This window comes from Vanellus vanellus (assembly GCF_965231255.1).
Source record: "Vanellus vanellus genome assembly, chromosome: 6".
In the NCBI taxonomy this organism is placed as follows: Eukaryota; Metazoa; Chordata; class Aves; order Charadriiformes; family Charadriidae; genus Vanellus; species Vanellus vanellus.
The window spans coordinates 29,749,794-29,774,665 of NC_138911.1; the positions used below are offsets into that span (position 1 = coordinate 29,749,794).

Here is a 24,872-nt window from a genome sequence, read left to right on the forward strand (position 1 = left end):
GCGGCCGCTGCTGCTGCTCCCCGGCTCAGCCCGGAGGGGCCGGGACAGCCTCAGGGCTCCGTCCCGGCAGCGTCGCCCTCCTACCCCCGGTGCGACCGGGGAGGGGAGCGGGGCATCTCCGGATGGCGCCCGGCAAGTTTGTCTGGTTGCTCCGTGCGGGAGCGCTCCCCCGGGGCAGCCTTCCTCCTTCCTCCTCCTCCTCCTCCTTCTCCTTCTCTTTCTCCTCCTCCTCTTGCTGCTGCCGGCCGCGTCCCGCCGAGGGGTGCCGCCGCCAGCCCGGGGGGTGTGCGGGCTCCGGGGAAAGGCGGGAGAGGTGGCCGGGGCTGAGCTGCGGGCGGCGAAGGCGTGAAGATGCGCTGAGAGGGGGGTGCCCGGTGGGGAGGGGGGGGAAGGCAGGGGAGGGGGTGCGAAGCTCGCCCCGAGAAGGAGACGGGAGGGGGCACCGCGGGGAGGGGGACAGGAAAGGGCATCCCTGGGAGGGGAAGGAACAGGGCGCCCCGGGAAGGGTAAGGGTTCGGGGCGTGTCCCTCGGGAGGGGAGGGGGCATCCCGCAGCTCCCAGCCGCCCGCAGAGGAGCGCCGGGAGCCGCCGGGCGATCGCCTGCCCACCTAAGGGGGGCCGGGAGCGGCAGGGGCACCCCCCCCCTCCGCCTCGTCTTTCTCTCCTCCCCTCCGCCGCCTCCCTCCCTCCCTCCCTCCCTGCCCGCCTGCTTGGGATGGTGGAGGGAGCCGGGAGCACCCGGCGGGGCGGCCCTGGGCGCGGGGGGCGGCTCGCCCCGGCCCCGGCCCCGGCGCGGGGGGGCGGCCCGCGGGGGGCACCGCCGTCTCGGGGCCCCACAGCCCCCTCCGCCGCCGCCGCCACCGCCACCGCCGGTGATGGCCAAGGATGTCCTCGGAGGGGGAAGCCGAGGCGGCTGCTGAGAGCGGGCCGGGCAGCACTCCTGCGCCGGGGGCCGCCGCCGCCGCCGCCGTGCGGGAGGAGGTGAGCGGCGGCGGGGGCGCCCGCCCCACCCCGGGCCGGGCCGGGGGAGACCGGCGGGGAGGTGGGGAGGAGGTAAAGGCATCCCCGCCGCGGGGGCCGGGGGTGCGGGATGGCGGGGCGGGCGTGGGGAGAAACCGGGGAGCCGCGGGGGGAGGAGGAGGGTGCCCCGACCGGGGGTGTCTGCGGAGCTGGGGGGGAGCCAGCCACAGCCCGGCTACCTGCAGCCGCGCCGCGGTGCGGTGCGCGATGCGGTGCCGGGGCCGCCGGTGGGACCCCCCCCGCCCCCGCGGCCACGCCGAGCCTCCCCATCCCACCCCGGGCCGGTGAGGCGGCCGCTGGATGCGGGGATTTACCGACGGTGCCCCGGTGCGCAGCCCTGCGGCCGGTGCCGGGGTCGGGGCGGCGGCTCGGCCCCTCGGCCAGCGGCTCCGCACCGAAACGGTGCAGTTGGGGGGGGGGCTGGGGGGGGGTGGGGAGTGACGGACCTCGGCGACAGGGGGCCTGGCCAGTGGAAGCTGGGGTAGATAAGCCCCTTGAGGTTTGGGCTGGGAGAGCCTCCTGCTGCCCTGGGACTTCTGAAACGGGCAAGAATATTGGAGCTGTGCGAGGCGGTGGTGTAACTGGCAGGAGGGGCACACTGAGCCTGAGAAGGGGTTTGCAGCCGGGGCTCCGAGGCTTTCAGGTGTTTTGGGCCAAAGGAGGAGGTTGTCCCTCTCCTTTTCCCTTGGGGCCTAGGCATTCCTGTTGCGTGATCTGCGATAGAAAACACACTGTAGGAAATACGGCTTTAATATGTTTCTTCAGATCAGCTGGGAAGCGCTTACCGTGGCCTTGCACATCATAGGGAGGGAATGACGGATGTGTCTGAGTGTTGACACAAAAAAATCCTGAGCCACAAGGCATCGGCCAGACAGAACCGCAGGGCTCTGTGGCAGTAGGTGACAATGCATGTACAATCCTGCACATTCGGGACAGCAAGCTGTCCTCTCTTAGGAATGCCTGAGATTTTCTTCTACACCTAATGTAGCCTTCACTCCCAACTGTTTTGACAGGTCTGCCATGTACATCCTGTAATCCATGTGCCAATCATGAAATTGACTGAACTTTCTTCATAATACGGAGTTAAAAACAAATGTACCTGCTCCCAGGGATGCAGAGAGCAGCCTCAAAGCAGGCAGAGAAAAATGAAAACAGAAGTGAAAGCAACCCCGGAACATTGCTGTGTGCAGTTAGTCTACTTAAAGCTTTTGTTAAGGGGTCCCATGGCTCATCAACAGCCTCATAGTCCTGTACTCAGAATCCAGTAGCCTCAACAAAGCCTATATGAAGCTGCAGTATACTTAGGCTAAAACCAAGCAGCAGTTTTTAAAGTACCTATAACAGAAAATTGACTTTGCAGCTCAGGTTGAAAAAACTGTCCTCCCTGGGTGAAAATTAGGGTTTTCTCCTGTACAATTGCTTTTTAAACACCTGTGACACAGTTCACTGCGAAGAGCTGTGGCTGGATCCAGAATACAGCTGCTGTTCCAACGGTAGAGCTCCCCAATGTAATTACAGCCCTGCAGAAGATCAATAGACGGTTAATGCTGGAAGGGATTTTTTGATTTATTTGGTCTATGACCAGGAGCTACAGAAGGCTTTCCAATATAAGTAGTCCACCGTAAAAACATCCAAGCCATTTCGAGACATGAGAGCACTTGATCTCTCTGCTGAGCACATTCTATCTTGCTTCACTCATCCTGTTCTCAGTTTTTTTTCTGTTCCAACACAAACATTTGCACATTTCAGTCTATATCTCAAATGCCTGTGACAGTGATATCTTAACACTGCAGTCCTACAATATTGGTCTTTTCCTCATGCTTTCTTCATGTCCATGTAAATAGTCTTTTTGTGCTTGGACCTGCAGTTGCATTTAAATGCCCACTATTAAATCAGCATTTCATGGACTTCTCTATTAGTCTTGTCATTTATGGATTTCACTTAGATCAAATGCATGGGCTTAAATCTTAACAGTGACTAAAAATTGCCTTTATTGGGCAATAAATCAGTGTGAGATAAAACCCTGAGCTGGTAATAGAGAATGTGTCTGAATTCTAAGTTTTTATTCTTGAAAGCAGGACAGTGCAGCTGTGGAGCAAGAAAGAGAGAGGCAGTTCGCTTACCTGCCACGGCCCTCGTCCTCTTCTGCTAAGGGCCACTTAGGTTTACTGCTGACTTTACTGAACATCAGAGCAAGCCCTCGGATTAGCTGCCAGTATTCTGGATTGTTTTTTTTTTCCTGTTAAGATATCGATTGCTCGAGCTGGATGATCTGGAACAGATGTGCTTTTGGTGGTGGTGTAGGGTTTTACCATTCCATCAACTCTTGCAAAAAAGAATCAAGATCTTTGAGGGGAGGCAATGTAAAGGACGTGTTTTTGCAAATATTTCAGCAGTTACTGGTGTAGATTGATTCTCTGGACATATTTACCTTTTCTTTCCTCCCTGAGGTAGCAGAACCTGCTGCTCTGTACTGCCCCAGTTAAGCTGTGGGCTGGTGGTTTTTCTTCTCTTACTTGTTACTGTGACAGCCTACACCTACACTGAAGAGTTGGTAGGGACTTTTCTGCATTTCTGCCAATTTACACCTCAATCGTGAAATGGTCTTGAATACTTGAATCTTTAAAACTTAGTTGGAAATTGTTTTTCTTTTTCAGGAAAGTGAAGCCGGTGAGTACAAACATCATTTATTTGCTACTATAGCCAAGTAATCACTGAAGAAAGCTGAAAGCAGCCACTTGACATTTTGAAAGACGTATTTGTCTTGTCTGTACCAGCAGAGTCGAACAGCAGTTGGCCATGCCCGGTTTTATCTTCTTTTCTGTATGTAAGAACTTTAATTGGGCATGACATAATGTAATCAGTTAAGCTATTTAAATAAAAGGGGGAAAGCCTCGCGGGTCGATGCTCCTGAAACCCATGGTCATCAGCTCACCGATGGAGATGTTACAGCAGAGAGAGGCCACTTAAAACTGTCTTATCTGCCTCTTATTGCCAATGCAAAATGCAACAGGCGCTTGTTTCAAAAGTGCTATTTGTGGTCACAACAGCACCAAGGGCTGTTATAAGTAAAGAAAATACTTATATTGCTTGTTTATAGGCTACGGACTGTCAGGTCAAAAGATAGCTGGATCCTTTCATCTTAAGCATGCCACTGGAGAGATTCTTTACTTGAGGGATTAACTCCGTTTAGTTCTCCAGCTTTTTTATCTCTTTCCCCCAGTATGAACATCAAACCTATTTATTTTATTTGTCAAGGCTTATTTTATGGCATTGAAAACATCAGGCATAAAGCCCTTTAGAACTTAGACCGGGTAGCTTTAAATTGTCCCCATCTATGGGTTGAGGCATACTCATGGGGCAGAGAGTATGGGGGAGGAAGCAACCAACTGAAGAAGTGACCCCCTGAGGTTTATCAGGCCTGCTGGAGGTACACCTTCTCCACCAGCAGATCCCCATGGTCTGATGAGCTCCCCTCCCTCGTAGATCTGCAGGAGTGCATTTGCTCCCCACTGCCTCTCTGGAGAGCTCCTCTTCCTCTAGAGGCTTGTTGTCATCCCCAAGACTTCTGTGCTCAAGAGAAATGAACCCAGGAGCAGGGGATGGAGATGAGAGGGCACAGGGCCTGTGATAGAGGTTAATGTTGTTCCCTGCCATGGGACCATTGGGTACCAGTCACCAGAGAGGGGCTATTTCTTTTGTAAACCTCCCTGCCAAGAGCTGCACAGGACACTAACCCAATGGTCTCTGCTCAGAGGAGAGCAGGAAACATGAGATGTGGCTTCTGGGGAAGCTCCGCTTTTCCTTCCCCTCAGCTCTTCCAAAACTGTTGCAAGAGATCTGCTCAGCTCACACCCTGAATGATAGCTGCTGGTTAGTCTGGTGGAAGACTGTCACCATCCCAAGCGAGTATGATTGACTAGTTATTCTTTATGCAGTGCACAGTATTCCCCTCTTGTGTGAGGGTCAAACAGGACAAGCCCTTTCTACCTCTCCTGCCCATTCGTTCAGCTGACATAAACCAAGGAGTGCATCTCATTCCTTGATCCAAATGGTCGCTCTCATAGAGACGAAGTGCAGCAGTAGTGGCATCGGAGGCACTGGAAAGCATTTTTTCATGATCCTGCAGTTCCAGGCAATATTTGCATTGCAGATCCTGTCATAAAAAAATCCGTGCTGAGGCATTGCATCTTTTTTCTGCTTTTGTTCTTTTTGTTGTCCCACTTTACCTTCTGATCACGTGTCTGTTCTTAGTGCCCTGAAGTTGGCTGTCTTCTCTGCACTTCACATGAGAAGCTGTCAAGAGTTTTAAAAAAATAGATAGGGAACATCAAATGGATGTGTCTGAGCTCTGAAGGGCAGCCTGGGCTCCAGCTGTGTGAGCTTCTGCAGGCAAAGTCTTCCATCCTCTCCAACAGATAGTGCTCCCTCACCGCCGTGGCAGACTGAAGGGAGTTGCTCCTTCTGGCTGACTTTCCCAATTCCCTCCAGCAAGGGAATTTTCTCGGTCAAGCACTGGGCTGGACCATTGGAGGGTTATAAGGACAATTTAGACAAATAGCTGTTAAGTATATAGATGTTGCCTCACAGGAGAAACTAGGTGACTTTGTGGTAGGTCCTCTCCACACCTGGTTTCTATTGCTGTTCTCTCAGGTGGATGGACAGTCACCTGATAACAGTGGAAAAGCAATGGGTCTGTACACTTTTTTGAAGACCCAAATACTCTCCTTGTTCTCCCTTTCTTAATTCAGAGACCCCAGAGGATGATCTCCCACCAGAAGGGAAGTGTAGATACCAAGGATGCTTTTCAATCAGTGCAAGCCATTGCAAGAGTGGGGTAGGAGGTATCTTCTCCCTGGGAACAGAGCAGGAGGCGTCCTCTCATCTGTTTCTATGCCTTGGAAGAAAATAGCTCAAAGCATCGCCAGTGACCAGGAACACTGCGGAAATGAAGATTAAAAGAGTGAAATGTCCCCGAGTAGTCCATACTTGTTTCTAGGTGTGTCTGAACACATGGTAGTGAGTTAACACCAAAAATAGTGGCTGCTGAGCTATCGTCAGCACTATAAGGGCCTTTCAGTTGTGACAGTGACACTTGTGACACTACAGACAAGGCTGTGTTTGATTTTTCACTTAAAGCAGGAGTTCTACTTTTCGGAAAAGCATGGTTAAGTAGTTAATTAGTTTTTAAGTTCTAATCATGGAAAATATAGTTCATTTTCAGACTCTAATCATTCATCAGGCTCCTCTGAGCTTAAGGACTATAAATTTAAAAATAGCGCATAGTGAAACTTTGTTGAGGTCACTTGCTATATAATGGCTTTGTTAACTACCCAAAACACGAACCGGGTAACTTCATTTAAACAGCTTTGCACAGAATGGCCGACGAGGCATTACGGCGGGGACACTGCCTGCAGCCGTGCTGGCAGGGTCTCTGCCAGCAGGAGCCCACAGTGCCGGTCAGGGGTAGGGGCTGTCTCTGAGAGCCCCCCATAACCGCCTCCTCCCTGGGCGCTGCCCACTCCGCCCAATGCACGTCTCATCCGCGTCCGCAAAAGCAAGGAGGAAGAGTGCCTTGAAGCGAGCAGGACAGATGGCGAGTGGGAAGGCTGGAGGAGCCTGGCTGCGCGTGGCGCCGGCAACTCGGCAGCACCGGGAGGCTGGCAGCCTTCCCGGAGCGGAGTTAAGGTTGTGAAGCGGTGTCTGGTGTACCTGGCAGCCGCTCTCAGAGTGCCACGTGTGCCACCGGGAGAGGACGGAGGGGCTTACACCCCACGAAATGCCTGAGGTTTTGACTTCTGTGGCTTTACATCGGGTGAATGACGTACAGGCAATCCCAGCTCACGCGGAAGCACTGTTTCTACACGGCTGAGGTATTGCACATCCCAGTTCAGCATCCAGCCAGCGGAGGCCTTGTTAAGGAAAGACTGGTAATACAGGGAGGACAGGGGCTGGAAACAGCTGGCTGGTGAGAGCGGGGACCGGTGGGAGCTGACAGCAAAGGGCAGAGACTAGGTCAGGAAGGGCCACGCTCCTGGCAAGGAAGCTAACGGTAGGTAATTGGGGTGACTTGCAGATGTAGAGTCTGCATAACCTGGCCTTACCAGGAAAGAGGATGGTCTCAGTCAGAGAGTTCTGCAGGTCACAGCGCATTTGTCTGCGGGAGAGAAGTGATTTGTGGCAACGCATTTATGGCTGGAGGCTGTCTTCATACCCATGCGATTGATTGCCCTTAGGAGCTGGACTGGGAATTGTGGAGTACAACATTCGATTAGTGTGGTAACAAAAGTGATTCAGCATGAGGCATCGGCATCTTACTTTGAGTGGCTCTCGCAAACCAGCCCAGTGTGTCCTGGAGGACAAGAGCTAGAAGAGCCTGAGCACCCACAGGCACAAGCCGTGCCATCTTCCCCACCCTGCGATGGGCAGGGAGAGCACTGACCACCATGGAGGCTGGGGTGGTACCACCTGCCAGTAGGGTCCTGCCAGTATGGGGGTCCTTCTGAGGACCAAAAAGATGGAGAACGACCCCCTTGTGGCTGCCTGGAGGTGAGGTGGCCAGCCAGAAGTGCCAGTGCCTGATGGAGGAAGAGGGTAGTGAGGGCACATGCTGAAAGGGTGGGAATGACAGTCTGTCTGCAGGCCTGAGGTGTGCCCTGGTCCTCTGCAGGGGACTGTCTGTCAGCAGGCCAGGGCAGGAGCTAAATCCTCTGATTGCCACCAGCTGGTACTTGGAGTCACAGGATGTGACAGCTCACATGCAGATGAGACGTCTTTCTGGAGAGTGCTGCTGCAATGCTCATGTGAAATCACTTTATAAATGCTGTTTCTTCAGTGTCTTCAGGGGGTACAAAAAGGTGTGCTGAAACCATGCCATGGGTCAAAGTCAAGTCAAGAAATAAAATCCATGTGTCCTGGCTCCCAGGATCCCTTTTAACCATTAGGTGTTTAAATGAATTTCCAGAGAAGCTTTCACCTGCTGTGCTGTCACATGTTATTGCAGAATGTGTTGCAGAGGCAGAAGAGAGAAGCAAGAGGGAGAGAGAAGTGGTATTTATGATGAAGCCTCTTTTCTCACAGGGAAGCATTAGCTGCTGGGATACTACCTCATCTTAACAGGAGCATCATTATAAAAAAAAAAAAATTATGGCACTGAGGTCCCAGCTGCATTCAAAAAGGTGCTGAGACGGGAAAACAACACTCCCCAAATCTGACAGAGCATGTGAAGCCTGAGCAGCGGCTGGGTGTCATTGTGAGGGATGCTCAGCTCAGCAGTGCAAGGGACCTGGCACGGCCACAGCCTGAGCCACACCAGCCCAGCACTGCGGGGCTGGCAGGTCCTCTGCTGAAGCGGGGCTGGTAGGCTCCAACTGGGAGGTCACAGGTGGGAAATGGGAAGGCTGGAGGTTGAGAGGTCAAGTCACAGAGCCACGTTGTTCTGGTTTTGCTAGGTAAAAGGACAGCTTTGCAAGAAAGTGAGAATAAAAACAAAACTTTGTGGTTCTGGACAAAGCTTGATTCACAGTTCACTTTAAAAGACTTCCCCTGACTTCCCTGGAGCTTGGATCAATCCCAGCTCATATTTGTTCAGATGACGAGAGATATTTCTATCCCCCATTTAAATCTCAAAGTGTTCCTTCAGAGTAAGCAAAGATTAAATGCTATTAATAATGATGAACTATTTTTCTCATTTTCAGTCTCTAAACGGAGGCATTCAATGACTAAGCTGCAAATAGCTGGTGAGGAACTAAGACTCCTCAGGCTTCCTCCTCACAAGGCTGTCTCCTCCCGCCCCCCTGCTTTCCCCCTCCGGAAACTGGTCTGTGGCTGTTGTCCAGCCTGGTTCCAGGTCAGTCCCTCACTTCCCCATGTTGAGACTGAGGGAAGGTTGATCAGGACACACTGTGGCAGTGGTGAGAACAGTAGAGCAGAGGACACACACTCTGCAAAAATGGGGAGAGCACCTGCGACCGTAGGGACCCAGGACTGGGAAGGAACAAGCTTTAGTACACCCCTGAACTATGGCTCTAACATCCACTACTGCAGGCTGCTTGTTTGCACAGCCCAGGAGAAAATACACCTGCTCAAGCACCACCAGCCTCCTCTCGCCGCTTGCTTCTCTCCTCCCTCAGAGCGCTGCATCTTGTGAGCAGAGATGGGTGCAGAATAGGTATTACAGGATTCTTGTTGAACCCAGCTGGGACTTCGTCAAGCACATAGAAGCCGGCAGCTACCTACTCTGCCCTTCTCCCGTCCCTGCTGTCCCCATCCATCCCAGACTGAAGCGATGGGAGCTGGTCCCACCACCCCTCCTGTTTTCCCTTTGCTGGTGTCAGTTTTCCCTTACGAAGCCGTGGGTAACACCAGTGCCATCAGCACGTTGCACCTAGCTGATCCCCAGGGGCTGTGGTACCTCTCTGTCCCCTGTGGCTTGTCCAAGGGTGCAGGGAGCTGGGTCTGGCTTTCACAGGCTGGACCACACTGGAGCCTGCTCCTGCCGAGGTGAGCATCACTCTGCTCTTCAGCTGCAGGATGGATGGACGGACGCACACTGCCCTCAGCCCTTCCAGGAGCTCCCTGTAGTGCAGGAGCAGGGGCGAGGGCACCTGCCCAGAAACCTGCGTGCAGCAGGGCTGGCCGCTGGCTACGGTGAGGGGCAAGTGGCTGGCTAGGCATGAGGCAAGCTGCAAAATACCGAGCGGCACAGCTATGGCTCATGCCAGTGACTCGGTCTTGCTAATCTGGCAGTGGCTGGGAACTGCATCCCAGGAGCTTTCCTGAGGATATGTGATGCTTTTATTGGTTGACTGATAAGGGTTGAGGTAAACCACATTGTTATACCTGTAAAATTTACCCTGTGTCTACTAGGAACCACTGATACGCAAGGTGGGGGAGTAGGGAATACGAGCTAAGTCTGATGGGTATGCTTAAAGTGTAGGAAAAAGAACCATTCTTGGAGCTTCTCACTTGCTCTAAAGCAGCTCGTATCCCAGCTTTTCTTTCCCAGTGAACTCATTCCCAGCATTAACGGTACTGGGAAAAATCCTCTGCCCCCAGAATATGCTCTTTGTGTTGCTGCTGAGTCAAAAGCCAGTGGCAGCAACATCAGCAATTTGGGGGGAAAAGGGAGAATTTTGTTAGTGTAGCATTTTTGTGAGCTTGTAGGAAGCTGCTACAAAAATAGCCCTGATTTCTATTTTGCAAACGGTGACCACTGTGTTGCTAGGCTCCTTGGCACTGAAGATGCAACTGCATGGCTTTCCTTGGAGCAGCATGTGGGAGCATCACCAGCAGATGTGGCTAAGGCCAAATTCTTCACGCCACTCACATACGTACCCTTGTATTTTACTGAGCAGCTTTCCCATTGTGCTGCGATATATTGGCTGGGATCCAAATGTCTTTCTTTTGGGGGGGGATTTCCTTTATTTCTGCTTGAAGAATGCAAAAGTATCCTGCAAGAGCTACTGCTGAATCTGACGTTTTAGAGGACTGAAGGCTCCTCCTGTCCTGACCTCTGCTTTCCTCTTCTTCAGATGGTGGCTTGAATTCATGAGGGTGAATGGTGTGAAATAACAGGCTGCGTTTGTACAGTACTTCAGGGGGAGTCCTAGTGTCTGAAATTCAGATGAATCAGCAAGATTTGTGCCTTTTCAAGGTTTGTCTTGTCCTGCAATAGGCTCTGCTGGGGAGAGAATTTAATGCTATCATTTTGTGCACCTTCCCACCCTGAGATGTTCCCTCTGACAGCTCCATCAATGGAAATATGAGATTAAATCTCTGCAGTGACTTAAACAACAAGAAACCAAGTGATCAGTGCTCACCACAGGAGGGCAACTGCCGAAGCGAATGCCTGCGTCAGTGATGCTACAAACACGTGGAGTGTATGCAGGTTATTCTTTTTAAACCAAGTAACATCATTTCTGCTTGGCATTGACGTCATGGCCCCCACCTGCAGGAAGTTTTCATTCTCACAGAAGGTTTCATGGCAGAACAAATGGCGTACCCAAACCACGCATGCAGCAAACAAATGTGCTACGTGTTCAAGGACTGGAGGGGAATTCTCTTTGATGCAAAATGGCTTTTTCTGTTGCCTTCTATCCCTTATATTTTCCTTTCCCTCCCTGGTGGCAGCCACGCTGAGAGCACTTGCTGCTGGCTCAGCGTGAGCTAGGGGTAATGGGCTTCTTGCCATTCAAGATGGATAGCAGGAGGAATTTTGTTTCAGGCTCCCCAGGAAGGGATTTATGAGGTGACTGTTGTAATATCTCCCTTTTCCCTTACCAGGCCTTATTATCAATGCCCCATGCAGAGCCCAGATCGGGTCACCTGGTGGAGAGGAGCACTTCTGCCCATCATACACCAACGTCTGGTTTAGCACAGCCCTGCAGGCTCCTTCTTCACCATACCAATGAGTATCTAACCTAGGAGTTCATTTGGCCCCGGAAGGCAGTAAGAGCTTGTACTCTGACTCTTGTCCTGCAATTGTCTCCTCCCTGGACACCCCAGACTTCTTGCGCCAGGCTTTCACCAGGATCACCTCAGGAGCTGGAAGATATCTGCACCCATGTCTGTTATGGCTGCTTGGGGAAGGAGGGTAGAGATCTCCTTGCTCTTCTTGCATCACCCTGTCCACTGCACAAATGGTGAAGCTTTTCTCAGCACCAGAGGTTGGTCCTCGTGTCAGAGCTCACCTCAGTTACAGTTAACAGCACAGCCTAGGGCTTGCCAAGCAAGGACTCACTTGGTGGTCCTTTCTGTGTTATGTCCTGCCATGTCCATCAGGAGGTGGAATATTTTCCACTTCTCTCTCTTCATCAAGATGGAAGAGGTCTCGTAGGTATAGACAAAAATTTGCTTTCATCCAGGCAGGTCACCACCTGCCAAAGTGTGTGCCTTGGGGTTATTGATTATTCTTTCCCTTTCATGTATCTCATTGGGATCTATTCCTCACTTATATAGATCTGCGGAGACAAATGAAATTGTGACTGGCATTAATTTATCCATATTTTTGTCTTCTTGCTTCTCTACTTCTTTTTCTTTTCTTCCAGCCCTATGTCAGTCTTTCCCCCACTCCTTTTTCCCCATGAACGGGAAGATTATTCTTGCTAAATAAAAGAGAAAAATAAAATATAAGATTGACTTTTTGCTCACATCCTGAGCTGCGGGGTCATTTTGTTGCTGAAGACAGTGATAAAGTCACCCTGTAGCCCTGAAGCCAGGTCTTGGCAGAGAGCAGGAGCAGGCTGTGATGCTGCACATCTCGCTGAGACGCAGCTGCAGTGTTAGCCCTGCAACACGCTGTTGCTTCCATGGGAGTCCCTACCTCAATTTAGCACAACCTTATCCCACCACCCAGGCTGTGAGATAGGGGCATAGATCTGTTTTTTGGAGAAGCTGCCAATGGCGAGAAAGCAGCTGTTAAGGAGTTCTGCTTTCCAGGTCATAGGTGGGCCAGGAGGACTGCTGGCTCGTATGATGCTTTGGTGCTGTCAGGTTCAGTGTTTCCCCCATTTCAACCTTGCCCAGGTCCTTTCTCTGGGTCCGATTCCCTCCTGCCCCTGCCCAGGATGGTTGGTCTTCATCCTCACCTGCCAGCGCCCTTCCCCTGCCTCGGTGGCACCCCCTGTGTTTCCCTCTCATTTCTTTATTTCCATTCGGGCCACATCTCCGCTAACCTCTGTTTTCTCTCATTCTTTCATTCTAGACATGATAGCATTTTGCTCCAGCAAAATTGCAGCTCTTGAGGTCAGCCACCAAGGGCAAACACGTTTACATGTGGGGTTTAGAAGGACAGGAAATGTTTTTGGATGATTTCCCTGAAGGAGAATTTTAATGCTTTTGAAATTGGGGAACCCAGATATCTCTCTGCGAATCAGAGACAGTCAAACTTGGGCCCCAAACTGTCGACAAAACAAACATTAGAATAAATTCATGCTGTGGCAGCATATTTTCTGCTTATACAGCTCATGCTGGAGTTTTCAAGGAGACTGAAGCATGAAGTCTGACAGAAGAGGAAAAATCCATTTTGTCAATAAGGAGCTACAGAGAAATAGTAAACATAAGGCAAAATTATGTATCAAATTTTTAAAGACTGTAACTCCAAAATAGATTGGTCTATATCCTTTGGACTTTGCAGACTATTTCTCCCCCTCTGTTGGGGTCAGTTTGGCAACTTTCAGTTCAAATTTATTTTGCCAGTCAAAATCAGAAGTGGACAAAACAAGAGGTTTATCATTGTCACCATAACCATCTGCATGCCGTAAGCAGTACTGAGGCATCTAGAAAAAGAAGAGATGCTTCAAGCCCACACTGCCCATACAGCTACTTTTGAGGTAAGATGCAGTTACTGATGAAGAGCGTACAGCAACAGCAAGCTAGGTGATAATGTGCTCCACTGAAGCTTTGGGAGGGTTTCTCTTAGTATTGTATCTAGAGCTGCATGTGGGATTACTCCTGGCAGTGAGCACTGGAAGTGTGAGGAGCGCCTCAGTGTCCACGTAACGCCCACAGCCTTGTTTTTGTGACTGACACTTAGCTCTGTGAAGACAGCTGTCTTGTATAAGTTAATGGGGTATTTAGCCATTAGATTGGCAGAGTTCTGCCAGAATAATTACCAGATTTGACACTATCCACTGGAATTAAGCATAAAATCACTGCTGGTAACATTTACAGTTGGCACAAACATTAGCAGGCTGGTCTATAATGATGAGACGAGCACAGTCCTACAGAGGGATCTGCTTCATTTGGTAATTTCATTATTCAATCCAAAGCCAAATCTGAAGTTACACATTTCAGGGTGGAGAGTGCAGCCAACCCTTCAGCTGTCCTCAGAAACAGTGACTCAAAAAATACCTGAGAGCAAGGCAGGTGAATGGCTAAACATGAACTCCCAGAGAGGTGCTGGGCAAAAATCTACTAATGTAACTCTTGGAGACAGGAAAAAAGGGGATGAGTGGGAATGGGAGGTATTTTATGTTTTGATATGATGCCAGTGAGATAAGTGTTGAAGTCCTGTATCCACTTGCAGGGTACACATTTAGGAAGGATCTCAAGGTGCTGGAGAGAGAGCAGTGTACCAAAAAGAGCTAGAAAAAAGGCTGTGCAGTGAAGGACTTCAAGACCTTGACCCATTTAAATTGTCAAAAAGAAGGCTGAGAGGTGTCATAATTAGAATGAAGAAGTATCTTCAGAAAGACAAGGCAGTCTCGTCACCCAGAGAATGGGCATCCCCACTGCCATGAATGTGGGCTGAAGTGAGACAAAATTACAATGGCAGTAGAATGTCATCGCCAGAACAAATTACAAAAGGGATTGCAGGTTCTTCATTTCTTTTAGTCTATCAGTTAAAGCAGAGTGTCTTTATGGAGGATGAGCTTTTACCAACCACTAGTTACTGGGCTGTACATAGGACTGTAGAGTGAAATTGGGATACAGGAGCTACGGGGAGAAGGTGTAGTGTCTCCCAGTCTTGAGGTGTAAATGTAGTTTGTGTTGTAATAGCTGAACCTTCCTGACCCAGAATAGCCTTGAAAAGTTGAGAGGAGAAATTTCTATGATTGCCTGTAAGTGCTAAAGAGCCGTCTGGCTGCTTACTGTATGACAAGGATCCCCAGCATCACTGAGGGACAGCCGCATGGCTAGTGGGTGAGTCCTGCTATCAGACGTACTTGTATCCAGAGGTCAACAAAAGCAGCGAGCCATCGCTGGCAAAACAGGAGCCAGAGTTTCAGGTTAGGCACCTAAAAACCTCAGCTGGTGGAATCAGCTTCTCTGAGCATGGCCCTTCCTCCTCCTGCTAACAGGGGGGCTTGCTTGGAAGAATGGGAACACCCAGACCACCTGGACCTGTGCCCCAGGAAATTCAGTGGTTCTTATGTACCGTAGTTCTTAGGTACTCGTGAAGAGGAAGGGATCTAGAGACACAAGCACAATTTCTGCACCCAGAAATATGTTGTTCTGGTTCTCTAGCATCAGTCTTACATTTCAAATATGCCTTTTAAGGAGAAATTCGGGGTTTGAGGGGAGGTAATTTTTTGCATTCCTGGCCACCCCCAATGAAGTCACTTGCAGGCTCATTTAGAGTGGTTACCAGCTACAGCTTACCTGCCTACATCTTAATTCTAGTCACTTGCAAGAAGTCAAGGAATGGGTCAGAGAGCCGAAACCCTGGCCACCAGTCCCTTGCTCTTGCCACCAGAGCACGCTCGGCTCCAGCTGCTAAACAGGGGACCGTGCACTCCCTCTCAGCTCTCTCTCCACCCCTTTAGAGTAGGGGAAATTAACAGTCCAAATTTGCACACTGCTACAACACAGAGCACGTTTTAATGATTTTAATTATGGTTGCTGCCGCCAGAACCCGACCTGGCTGTCGATGAGCCAGGGCGAGCGCTGGGTGTGTGTGCCTGCGTGAGGGAGGCTCCACGCCAGTCCTTGCATACCTGCTTTTGATCTCGAGCATCTGCCATTGGAGGGTGTCTTTGAAGGCAGTGGCCCTTTCAGCCACTGCCTGGATGTTTTATCATTTGCAAACTAAGTTTTGCACGGAACTTTCTTGAAAGAGAAATAATCGAAATGTTGCCAGCCTGGAAACTCCTGTCTGCTACAGGTGTCAGTTGAAATTCCAGTTCTTTGTTGGCAGTTAGGGCTTTCCAGACTATTTTCTAGCAACAAATTAAATAGCATCTATCATTTAGTGTCTCAGGAGGCTCCGCGCCACCAGGCAGAAAACACACCATGGGAGGACATGGAGCTGCCTCTTCTTTTTACCTGGTACGCTGATCCTATGCTCTGCCCGAGCTTTCTGGGAATGACAGGCCAAATAAACCCCAACACAAACATGGAGCAGCACTGCGGAGCCAACCGCCTGGGGCAGGGGACAGCTCAGTGCAGCGCTGTCCCCAACCCTTGTCCCTCTCCATAAGGCCCCCAGCACAGGCACCCCCAGCCCTGCCGACCTCTTTCCCTGTCATTTCCTAACCATGGCGTTTTCCTCATTCATGCTGGGATCTACTAAAGAATTTGGGGAATATTTTGTTGTTAAGTGTGGAAGAGTAAAGTGGATTTTGGCTTGTGCTTATGGATAGCTTGGGTGAGAGTTAGCAGGAGTTCCCAATCCAATCAGGTGTGATGAGAAGGGAGGCCTCTGAAAGCTGTTCAGCAGCATGCCAGAGCATAGCAAGACGTTACTTACAGCATGCGTTTTTAACACGACTTGAAATTCATAAACACTAATACTGACAGCTCGGCTTCAGTATTCTTCAGAACTTCTTCACAATATTGCATCCAAAACAGGAGATTTTTACAATTTGTACTGTCATCAGAGCTGTTTGGGACCTTTTGGGTGAAACATTTGATTTGGCAAAGCCATCCCTCTTCACAGAAGTGGTTGTAGAATCACAGAATCGTTTGGGTCAGAAGGGACCTTCAAAGATCATCTAGTCCAACCGCCCTGCCAGGGGCAGGGACATCTTGCACTAGATTGGGTTGCTCAAAGCCCCATCCAACCTGACCTTGAACACTTCCATTGATGGGACATCCACAACTTCTCTGGCAATCTGTGTCTTGTTTTATCTTCTGTCAGGAGGTTTCTTAGGTCAATGCTGGAAGCAAAGCCCCCCAGCGCGAAGCCCCCAACAAGCAGGAGAGGAAGGACACCTCTCTTGATTTGGGTTAGAGATCCAAATCCACAAGTCCTAGCTCACAGGGAAAGTACCTGATGACTGAGCCTCCATCTATTCTGGGATGGTCTCTGGCTCTGGCTTTCTGTCAGGATCTCTGTCTTTGCTTTCTTCAATTATGTTTCTCTATTAACATTTTCCAGGGGTTATGCTTTTATTCCACATCAAACAACACAGATCCCGCAGCATTCCTCAAAGGACCCAACTCCCATTCACTGGCTGGCCCGAGTTATCATGGAAATTATTAGTTTCCTTAAGCATTTATTGTACTCATCCCGAAATACAAGCTTGCCCTGTTTCGATCTGAAACACTATGCACAGAAAGGAGAAAATTCCACTTAGTACCACAAACATCATGCTTGCAAGAAGGTGGTATGTTAATTAATAAAGTCTGGGAGCCACTAGTTTAACATATTAATGAATTTGCTATGCAGAGAGAGATGGAAAGATATATTTCCTTATTAGATTTTTGAATGTCTGATATTTTTATTGTAATTATGTTCTATTTCGTGTCTTTCTTACAAACACTTTAATAATGTTTCTAACAGTATAATTGTGTTAGATAATTATTTCAGCAAAGGGAAAGAGAAATAAGGGAATATAGACCAGACGAAAATATTCAGAACTTGAAATAGCAGGGAGAGCCGTGGGGATAGACCCTGGAAGAGAGATCCTTTTATAACCAAGGACCTGCAGAGAGTGGGATCTGCTTAGAAACAAAGGAGGGTATGAGGCAGTGGATCAGAAGAGCCAGGAGAAAAAAAAAAAAAAAAAGTGTTAAAAGTGTTTTTCCCAAAGGGTTTTGAACATGAAGGCCCTGCTGAACTGGACTGGTAGGTGTGTGAATCAGAGATGTGGCGGTGGGCTCTATGGCTGCATGTTTTCACTAATTCAAGGAGAAGCTGCCTTTTTTATAGGCTGCAGTAAGAATAGTGGAGGTAACCTGGTTTGGGCCGATGCAGCCTTTTCAGTGCATTGGGTTGAAGACCATTTTTGAAGTCTCTCCAGAGGCTGCATACAGAAATGTCATGTTAGACCTGCAAGCATCTGAGCTGCTGCCAACCCAGCCCAGTGCTGCTGCAGGACTGGTGAGACCAGAGCCACCTCCTCCCCCAAAGGGGAGATGGCATTTAATGGAGATAAGCACATTAGGAGGCATTTGCCCACTCCGATATGGCCACTGATAGCCCTAACCAGTAAGGCTGGTTGAATCACCCCTTGGGCAGAAGAAAACCTGTGGGTTGTAAGTTGGACTACAGAGCTGCAGAGAGCGGAGGAGTTGTTAGTCAAGGGAAGTGAGATAAAGCGAAGGTGGGGAGTGCAGTGCCTTTGGCAAATAGTGTCATAACTGACGTGGGACAGCCCTCTCACATGGCTGTGCCCTGGGCCAGGCTGACAGCACTTTGAACAAGTCATAGAAAAAATCAGGGTTCCCAGAGCTGCATGGAGTACTTAAGTAACCACCTTACGTTAAAACTGACTGCTGGACATCTTTTGCTGGGTCCACTGGCATTCTTCACAGTATTAACCATATCTTATTTTACATGAGAAGTACCTGTGGAAACCTGACTGTGAACTTAAATTCCCGTGTTAGAATATTGCCCAGCTGTTTTCTTCTGCACAGTTCCAGTGACTGGAGTGGGGATATGTTCACTTTTAGAATTCTCTTTACGTCAGAAAACCTTCAGGGGGAAAAAAAGGGTAGAGGTTTGCAATTCTTCATTGCAGTCTGTAGTTTTGCATTACTATAGCACTTAAAAACTCTAGGTCCATGTCAAGAAAAGACAAAGAATAGAAGACTAATTCCTGGTGGAGTTTCCAGGAGTCAGGAGGGCCCAGGGCTCTAACCTGGGGTCCAGTGTACGGCTGGAGCAGAAGCCTGCATTGGGGCAGTAACCACACTGGGACAGAGCAGTGGGTATTTGACAAGAGTTTCAAGAGATGAAACTCTCCGTGACTGCACGTAGATTCAGGGATTCACCCCCAAAACTCCCATAGTTATTTTTCATCTGATTTAGGGACTTCCTGAAGCCACTTTGTGGCTTACCTCAAGGTTTTGTGCAAAAGGCTAAGGAAAACAGCCTTATTCTTACCCATACTACAGTCTTTTCACTGCCCTACCTACAGAGAAGTTATGTACCATGTCCTTTATAACCCACTTAGCTTCTCTACGCCCATTTTGGCCACTGTAAAGAGGATACAGCCCAGAATAATTATTCTTTATTTTGACACATACACACATACAAAAGGATTGGGATAAGAATAGAAATTCTTTACAGATTCCTTCTGGATGCATCAAGAAGAATCAGGGGCCAGATTCTGCCCTTCGTCCCTGCAGAAGAATACTGGTGTAGCTCCCTAAAATCAACAAAATTACTCTGCACTTACAGTGTCAGATTAGAAGCTATGAAATCAAAACCAAACCGCATCAAGTCTAGTTTAGCAGTGCTCGCAGCAAGCCAAAAAACCCTCTATGGTTACTTGGAAGTAGTTCTCTGTCCCAGAAAAAAAAAAAAAAAAAAGCAGTATTAAATCTGACCTCATAGCCCTGCAAGGTTAGATGCCAATGCTTCCATCTAATTCAGAAGACAGTAAACTCTTCTTTCTAGTGGTGCTGCACTTATTTCGTGAGTCATAAGATGCTGCTCCTTAAATTCCTTTCTGGTTCAAGATTACTTACTGAATCCTAACTGCTGTGGGTCTGGGATAAGCTATACTAGGAGAGAACTTTATCCCTGGAGAAAGAAAGAGAAGACATTTCCCAAACCTAGCATCTGTTGGCATCTACAGAGCAGTTTGATGCATTAGAGGTGGCCCCTTGGGAGAAGAAGAAACAGTGTGCTTCTATTTTTGCATGAAATCAGGCTCGGCAGAGGGCATGATGATGCATGAATATCAGTGTGTATCTGTTTTCTCACTGTCGTTTCCTCAGAGTTAGTGGGGAGATGGCGCTAACAAGGAGGATGCAGACAGCCCTCCACATTACCTATCAGGGCAGTGGGGGGTCTTGCTTCACGTGCTTTCTACAGACGGGCAGCTGTCAGCCAGTAATGTAACTCATGCTGCTGCTGCTCTTTGCAAGGAGGCAACTCCATATCCGCTAGCTGCTTGGCTCAATTTGGCATTTTTTATTAGAGCCCAACATAGCATGACAATGCAGCTGATTCACTGCACCATGGCGAGGGTAAGGACTGCAATCACACCATCTCCGGGGATGCAGTGAGAGTACGAGAGTGCGAACTCTGGCACTACTCCCAGCCCAACTTTCAGGACTTGAAAGAAAGGGATGTGCTGTGTTTTAAATATTCACGCATACACCCTTAGCTCCAACGCTTAAGCTTTCAGGTATTTTAGGTCAGAGCTAGTCTTCTAACCAGCCTGAAGCTATGCTGCACTGTGCGGTAATCCTGACAATTTTTTCAACTAAATGTGCTTGAATCTAGTAATTTTCCCGATGGCTCACCTCCAAGAAAAATGGTGTCGATCATTTGGTAGGTTTCAGGGTTGGGTGTGAGTCAGCTCTGAGTCAGGCAGCAGCTCCAGCTCCACGAAGTGCTGGTCCCCCTGTGCTGGCACGACCCGTGGGGCCGCAGCCCTGCAACAGATGCTGCTCTCGAGCCTCCCCAGCAGCACGGTGCAGGAACCCAGGTGCTGGGCACTCGCAAAGCAAAGGGGCAAGTCCACAGCCCCACGCTTTCTGCTGTTCATATGCTGCAAAGCCCTCAGCCTTAGATGATGCTGGCTCCAGGCAGGGAGAAGGAGATGGGGACCTGTCTCTCACCCCTTGCGGAGGGGCCTGTCTGACCAGGGCACAGTCACGGCAAGTCACTGCTGCGCAAACAACTTCCTTCCCCAGAGCCAGGAAGAAGCCAGGAAGGAGTTTTGTCCAGAGACCTCTGTCCCCAGCACTGTGTTTCTGTTTATATTGATGTTCATATGAAACAGGGTGGTGTCCCAGTCATCAGGCAGTCGAGAGCAAAGCCAGACACAGTCTTGAAGGCAACAGTCACCATGTGCATAGTGCAAAGTGGTGTGACTGACAGGTTCCTTGATCTCTTTGTCTTTCTCTCCCCCTTCCCGATGGTGTGATTGAAGCAACGCCCCGTGAAGCAGTCCCTGAGCGCCTGCATGTGCCGAGAGTCCCACTGGAAATGTCTCCTCCTCTCCATCCTCATGTATGGCTGCCTGGGTGCAGTGGCCTGGTGTCAGCTGGCCCGGGTCACCAAGCTCAGCTTTGATAGCTCCTTCAAGGGCAAGTCCATGATCTACCATGACAGCCCATGCTCGGATGGCTATGTCTATATCCCGCTGGCCTTCCTCTCTATGCTGTATGTGGTGTACCTGGTGGAGTGCTGGCACTGCCACGTCAAGAGAGAGCTCCAGTACAAGGCAGATGTGGACAGTGTCTATGAGTGCATCAACCGCATGCAGCAAGCCACTCCATGCATCTGGTGGAAGGCCATCAGCTACCACTTCGTGCGGCGAACCCGGCAGGTGACCCGGTACCGCAATGGCGACGCCTACACCACCACACAAGTCTACCATGAGAGGGTCAACACCCACGTGGCTGAAGCTGAGTTTGACTACTCTCACTGTGGATACAAGGACATCTCCAAGGAACTTCTGGGCCTGGAGAGCTACACAGCCACCAAGCTGAGGTTCACCAAGTGCTTCAGCTTTGCCAATATTGAGTCTGAGAACTCCTACCTGACTCAGAGGGCTCACTTCTTCACGGAGATCGAAGGGCTGGATGACTACATGGAGGTGAGGGAAGGCATGCAGCTCAAAAACGTGGACTTCAAAGAGCTTATGATGGCCTACGGGGACCCGGATCACCTCCCGTGGTACGTGTCCCACTATGCTTTCTGGGTGGCAGCTATCCTGATGATCTCGTGGCCGCTCAGGGTACTCATAGAGTATCGGACTGCTTATGTCCACTACCACGTGGAGAAGCTGCTGGGCCTGGAGTACACGGTGCCCACGGCAGCAGAGGAGCCCTTGTACCGCTACCGCATGCCCCGAGACGCCACGCAGGACAGCACCGAGCTGGAGTGGCACATCTGCACCAACCGGCAGCTGATCCCCAGCTACTCGGAGGCCATGCTCATGGACCTGGCCAACTCCCCGGCCTACAACAGCTATGCGGTGTGCCGGTACGGCGAAACAGCCCACGGCTGCGAACGCTGCAACCGTGCCTCCAGCACCTCCTCCATCTTCTCACGCCACGCTTTCCACAGCTGCAGCGGCAACTCCCGCCTCTCCCTCAACACCAGCCGCTTCTCCCTCTGCCGCGTCCACGGCTCCCACAGGACAGGCCTCTGGAGGAGCCGCAGCAGCAGCATCGCCGACCGGGGCTGCCAGGACGAGCAGTGCTGCTCCTACTCCAGCCAGCTGGCTGTCAATGAGAACCCCCCCACCTACCATGACGCCCGCTTCTTCCCCGTCCTGATCGTGCACAGGCCGGAGGGGCACGATGGGCGGCATTTCTATGTCAGGCGCTCCTCCTGTCTAGAAACCTCTCTGTGACAGCCCTCCATGGTTTCTCGGCTCCTCTGCCCCGGGACAGGGCTTGCAGAGGTGCCGCCGGCAGGGAGCCTGCAAGCATCGATCTCCACAGCAGGTTGGCAGGATGGGCTTCAGCTCTTCCCTCTGCCATTGCAAGAGGATGCGGTCACTCCGACCAACAGCCAACCCCATTTCGAAGACCCTCTTCCCCTCCTTCGGCTGGTCTCCCTGGTCATTTGTTCCCCTCCTCCTTTCACTCTTTCACTCCTCACCCTGTCTCTGCTCCTCCATTCACTGCCTCTCCTCCCATCCCACCCTTAGTCTGTTTTTTTTTTCCCATTTCAGTCACAGCGTTTGACTGCTGTGGCCACTGGAGGATTTATAAAGCCTGTGCTTTGCAGTATATTTGCCCTCTTGGATGCCCTGCAAGATAAGACACTCAGATAGAGCAAGGCGAAAGGCACGCGGCCAGCCGGAGTCAAGTCAGAAGGAGAAGTCAGATCTGCAGGCGCTGAGTCACCTCCTGCAAACCAGAAACGAGGTGCTTTTTTATTTATTTTATTTTCACCAGTCTTTTTTTCCTCTTCTTCTGTCATTTATTCTCTCATTTCTTCATGTTCTCCTCTCACTCTACCCTCATCTTCATTTTTTTCAGTTTTCTTACTCCTGCTTTCCAATTTTTCTGGGATTTTGCTGGTGAGGATGTCTTTCCTTATTTTTCCATTGGGCAAAAATAGGGAATTCATGGCACAAATGTCACTGATTGCTGACACAACCACAGGCTACACCCTGGAGAGATGATGAGGACTTTCTTTCCAGAGCAGTGTCATACACCAATAAAGCAAAAAGCCCTTTGCTCACCTTGCCCTGCCTGGTCTGCAGCGGAGACGCTGCTGTGTTTCCAGCCATAGTTAACCTTGTCCAGCTCCACCCCTGTTAGCAACCTTTGAGAGCCGTAATGTAGATCAGTGCCCTGTTAGTGCCACTATCTTTAGGACTGTGGGTCTGGTTTGTGGTTGTTTCATTCCTACCACTTGCTCAGAGCAGCGCGGTCTGGACAAGAGGAGAGGGGCTGGCAAGGGAAAGGTAAATATGGTATTAACCCTCCCACCAATAGCCTGGAGTTGTTAGGAAGCTCTTCCACCCACAGCATCTACTGGAGCAGTTGCAGGACTGCTTTACGCTACCCTCAGCTTTCCCTGTGCCCTGGGGAGGGGTTTTGGCCAGTAGCCCACTGCCACCTTCCCACCTTCCCAGGCGGGATGCGGTGCCACCCCAGCCCCGGGCAGGGAGCACAGGTTGGAGCCAGCCTCACCGGCCGCTTCTGCCGGCTCTTCTCGCAAGGCTTCCCCTGGAAGGTGCAGCACCTTCCAGAAACTATCGGATTAGTCTCAGCAATGACAAACACAGAAGGTGTCCAGTCCGGGGCAGAACGGATCGCTGCACTCTGGGGTGTGGGCTGCCCTCCTGGCACAGACGGAGACCCCCCTGAGAGCCAGGGACCGACCCAAGAAGCTTATGGCCACACTGAGGACCCACCAGGGACCTCGCACCTGCCAAACCTCTATCCCACAGGTGATGGTGATATGCTGAGCAAGCTGCCTACCATTTTTTCCTGTGGATGACGAAGATTGTTATCCACCGTGACTCACAGGAGAATGCAATACGATCGCAATACAGTCACTTTCAAAAACAAAGTGGTGTCACTCCCTACAACAAGTAGGATAGAAACCGAGCCCCCAGAGGGGCTGGCAACAAATGCTTCCTCCCAAGTCTGTTCTGTGTGTATCTACATGTAATAGATTTGTAAAGTCATATTAGTATGTGTAGATTATATATAACTCTGCATACTTATATGGTGATTTCTTATGGCATTGACTGTTGCACCATGTTAAATACATTTTGTTTTGGTTTGTTGACTCGGTTTTCATGTGCTGTGTTTATTTCAACTCTAGAAATAGAAACATTGGCAATACCTGGCTAACCTGCTGCAAATGATGGCACCATGAAAAAGGTTGTTTAAATTCATATCAGTTGATCTTTTTTAATGTAAATACTTTATGTATGATTTATGTGACATTTTCATTATGACAGCTTGGCATTTATTGCAAAAGATATATAACACATATGATGTGTTAGTTTATCACCTCTAAAAAAAATAACCATCCCAGAAACATGGAGGAACCAGGTTTGGGCTTGGGGTAAATGATTATAGTTGGGCTGGGGCCAAACTAGATAACATTGAAACTTAGAGAAAAATCCAAACTTAGATCCACCCTACAGTGACCCAGTCCGAGTCCCCCATCTACACTGTGCCACCTACCACCCCCAGACAGAGCTGGCAGAGTCTGGGAACTCGGAAAGGATCAGGCCTGAACTCAAAGCTCAGACTCATCCCTGAGTTACTTGTATTCTGAAGACGAAGTAAATGCAAGTCTTTAAAATGGTTCCCTGCCCTTACCTTTATTTCCACAGAAAGTTAAAACCAGCACATATGGAAGATGCAAGAGCTGGAGGAGGCTGAAACTTCACGAAACAGAGAGGCTGGAATATTTCAACACATTTTCTTACTGAAGGAGGTGGTAGGGAGGAAGACAAGAAAGGAGAAAGGAAGAGATGGTAAAATAATATAAATTAGAAAAGAACAGAGGTCAGCTGCAACTAAGATAA

The 24,872-nt window shown here is 50.0% G+C and overlaps 1 protein-coding gene across 1 annotated transcript; it reads left to right on the forward strand.

The window, feature by feature from the left end:
- Positions 1-885: 885 nt before the first annotated feature.
- On the forward strand, positions 886-22,223 carry LOC309673774 (transmembrane protein 151B-like; the record flags this gene model as incomplete). The annotated part of the gene is made up of 2 exons (XM_082485637.1): positions 886-981; positions 20,793-22,223. 2 exons carry the CDS (start codon positions 886-888, stop codon positions 22,221-22,223), a joined length of 1,527 nt encoding a protein of 508 aa, XP_082341763.1.
- Positions 22,224-24,872: the final 2,649 nt, after the last annotated feature.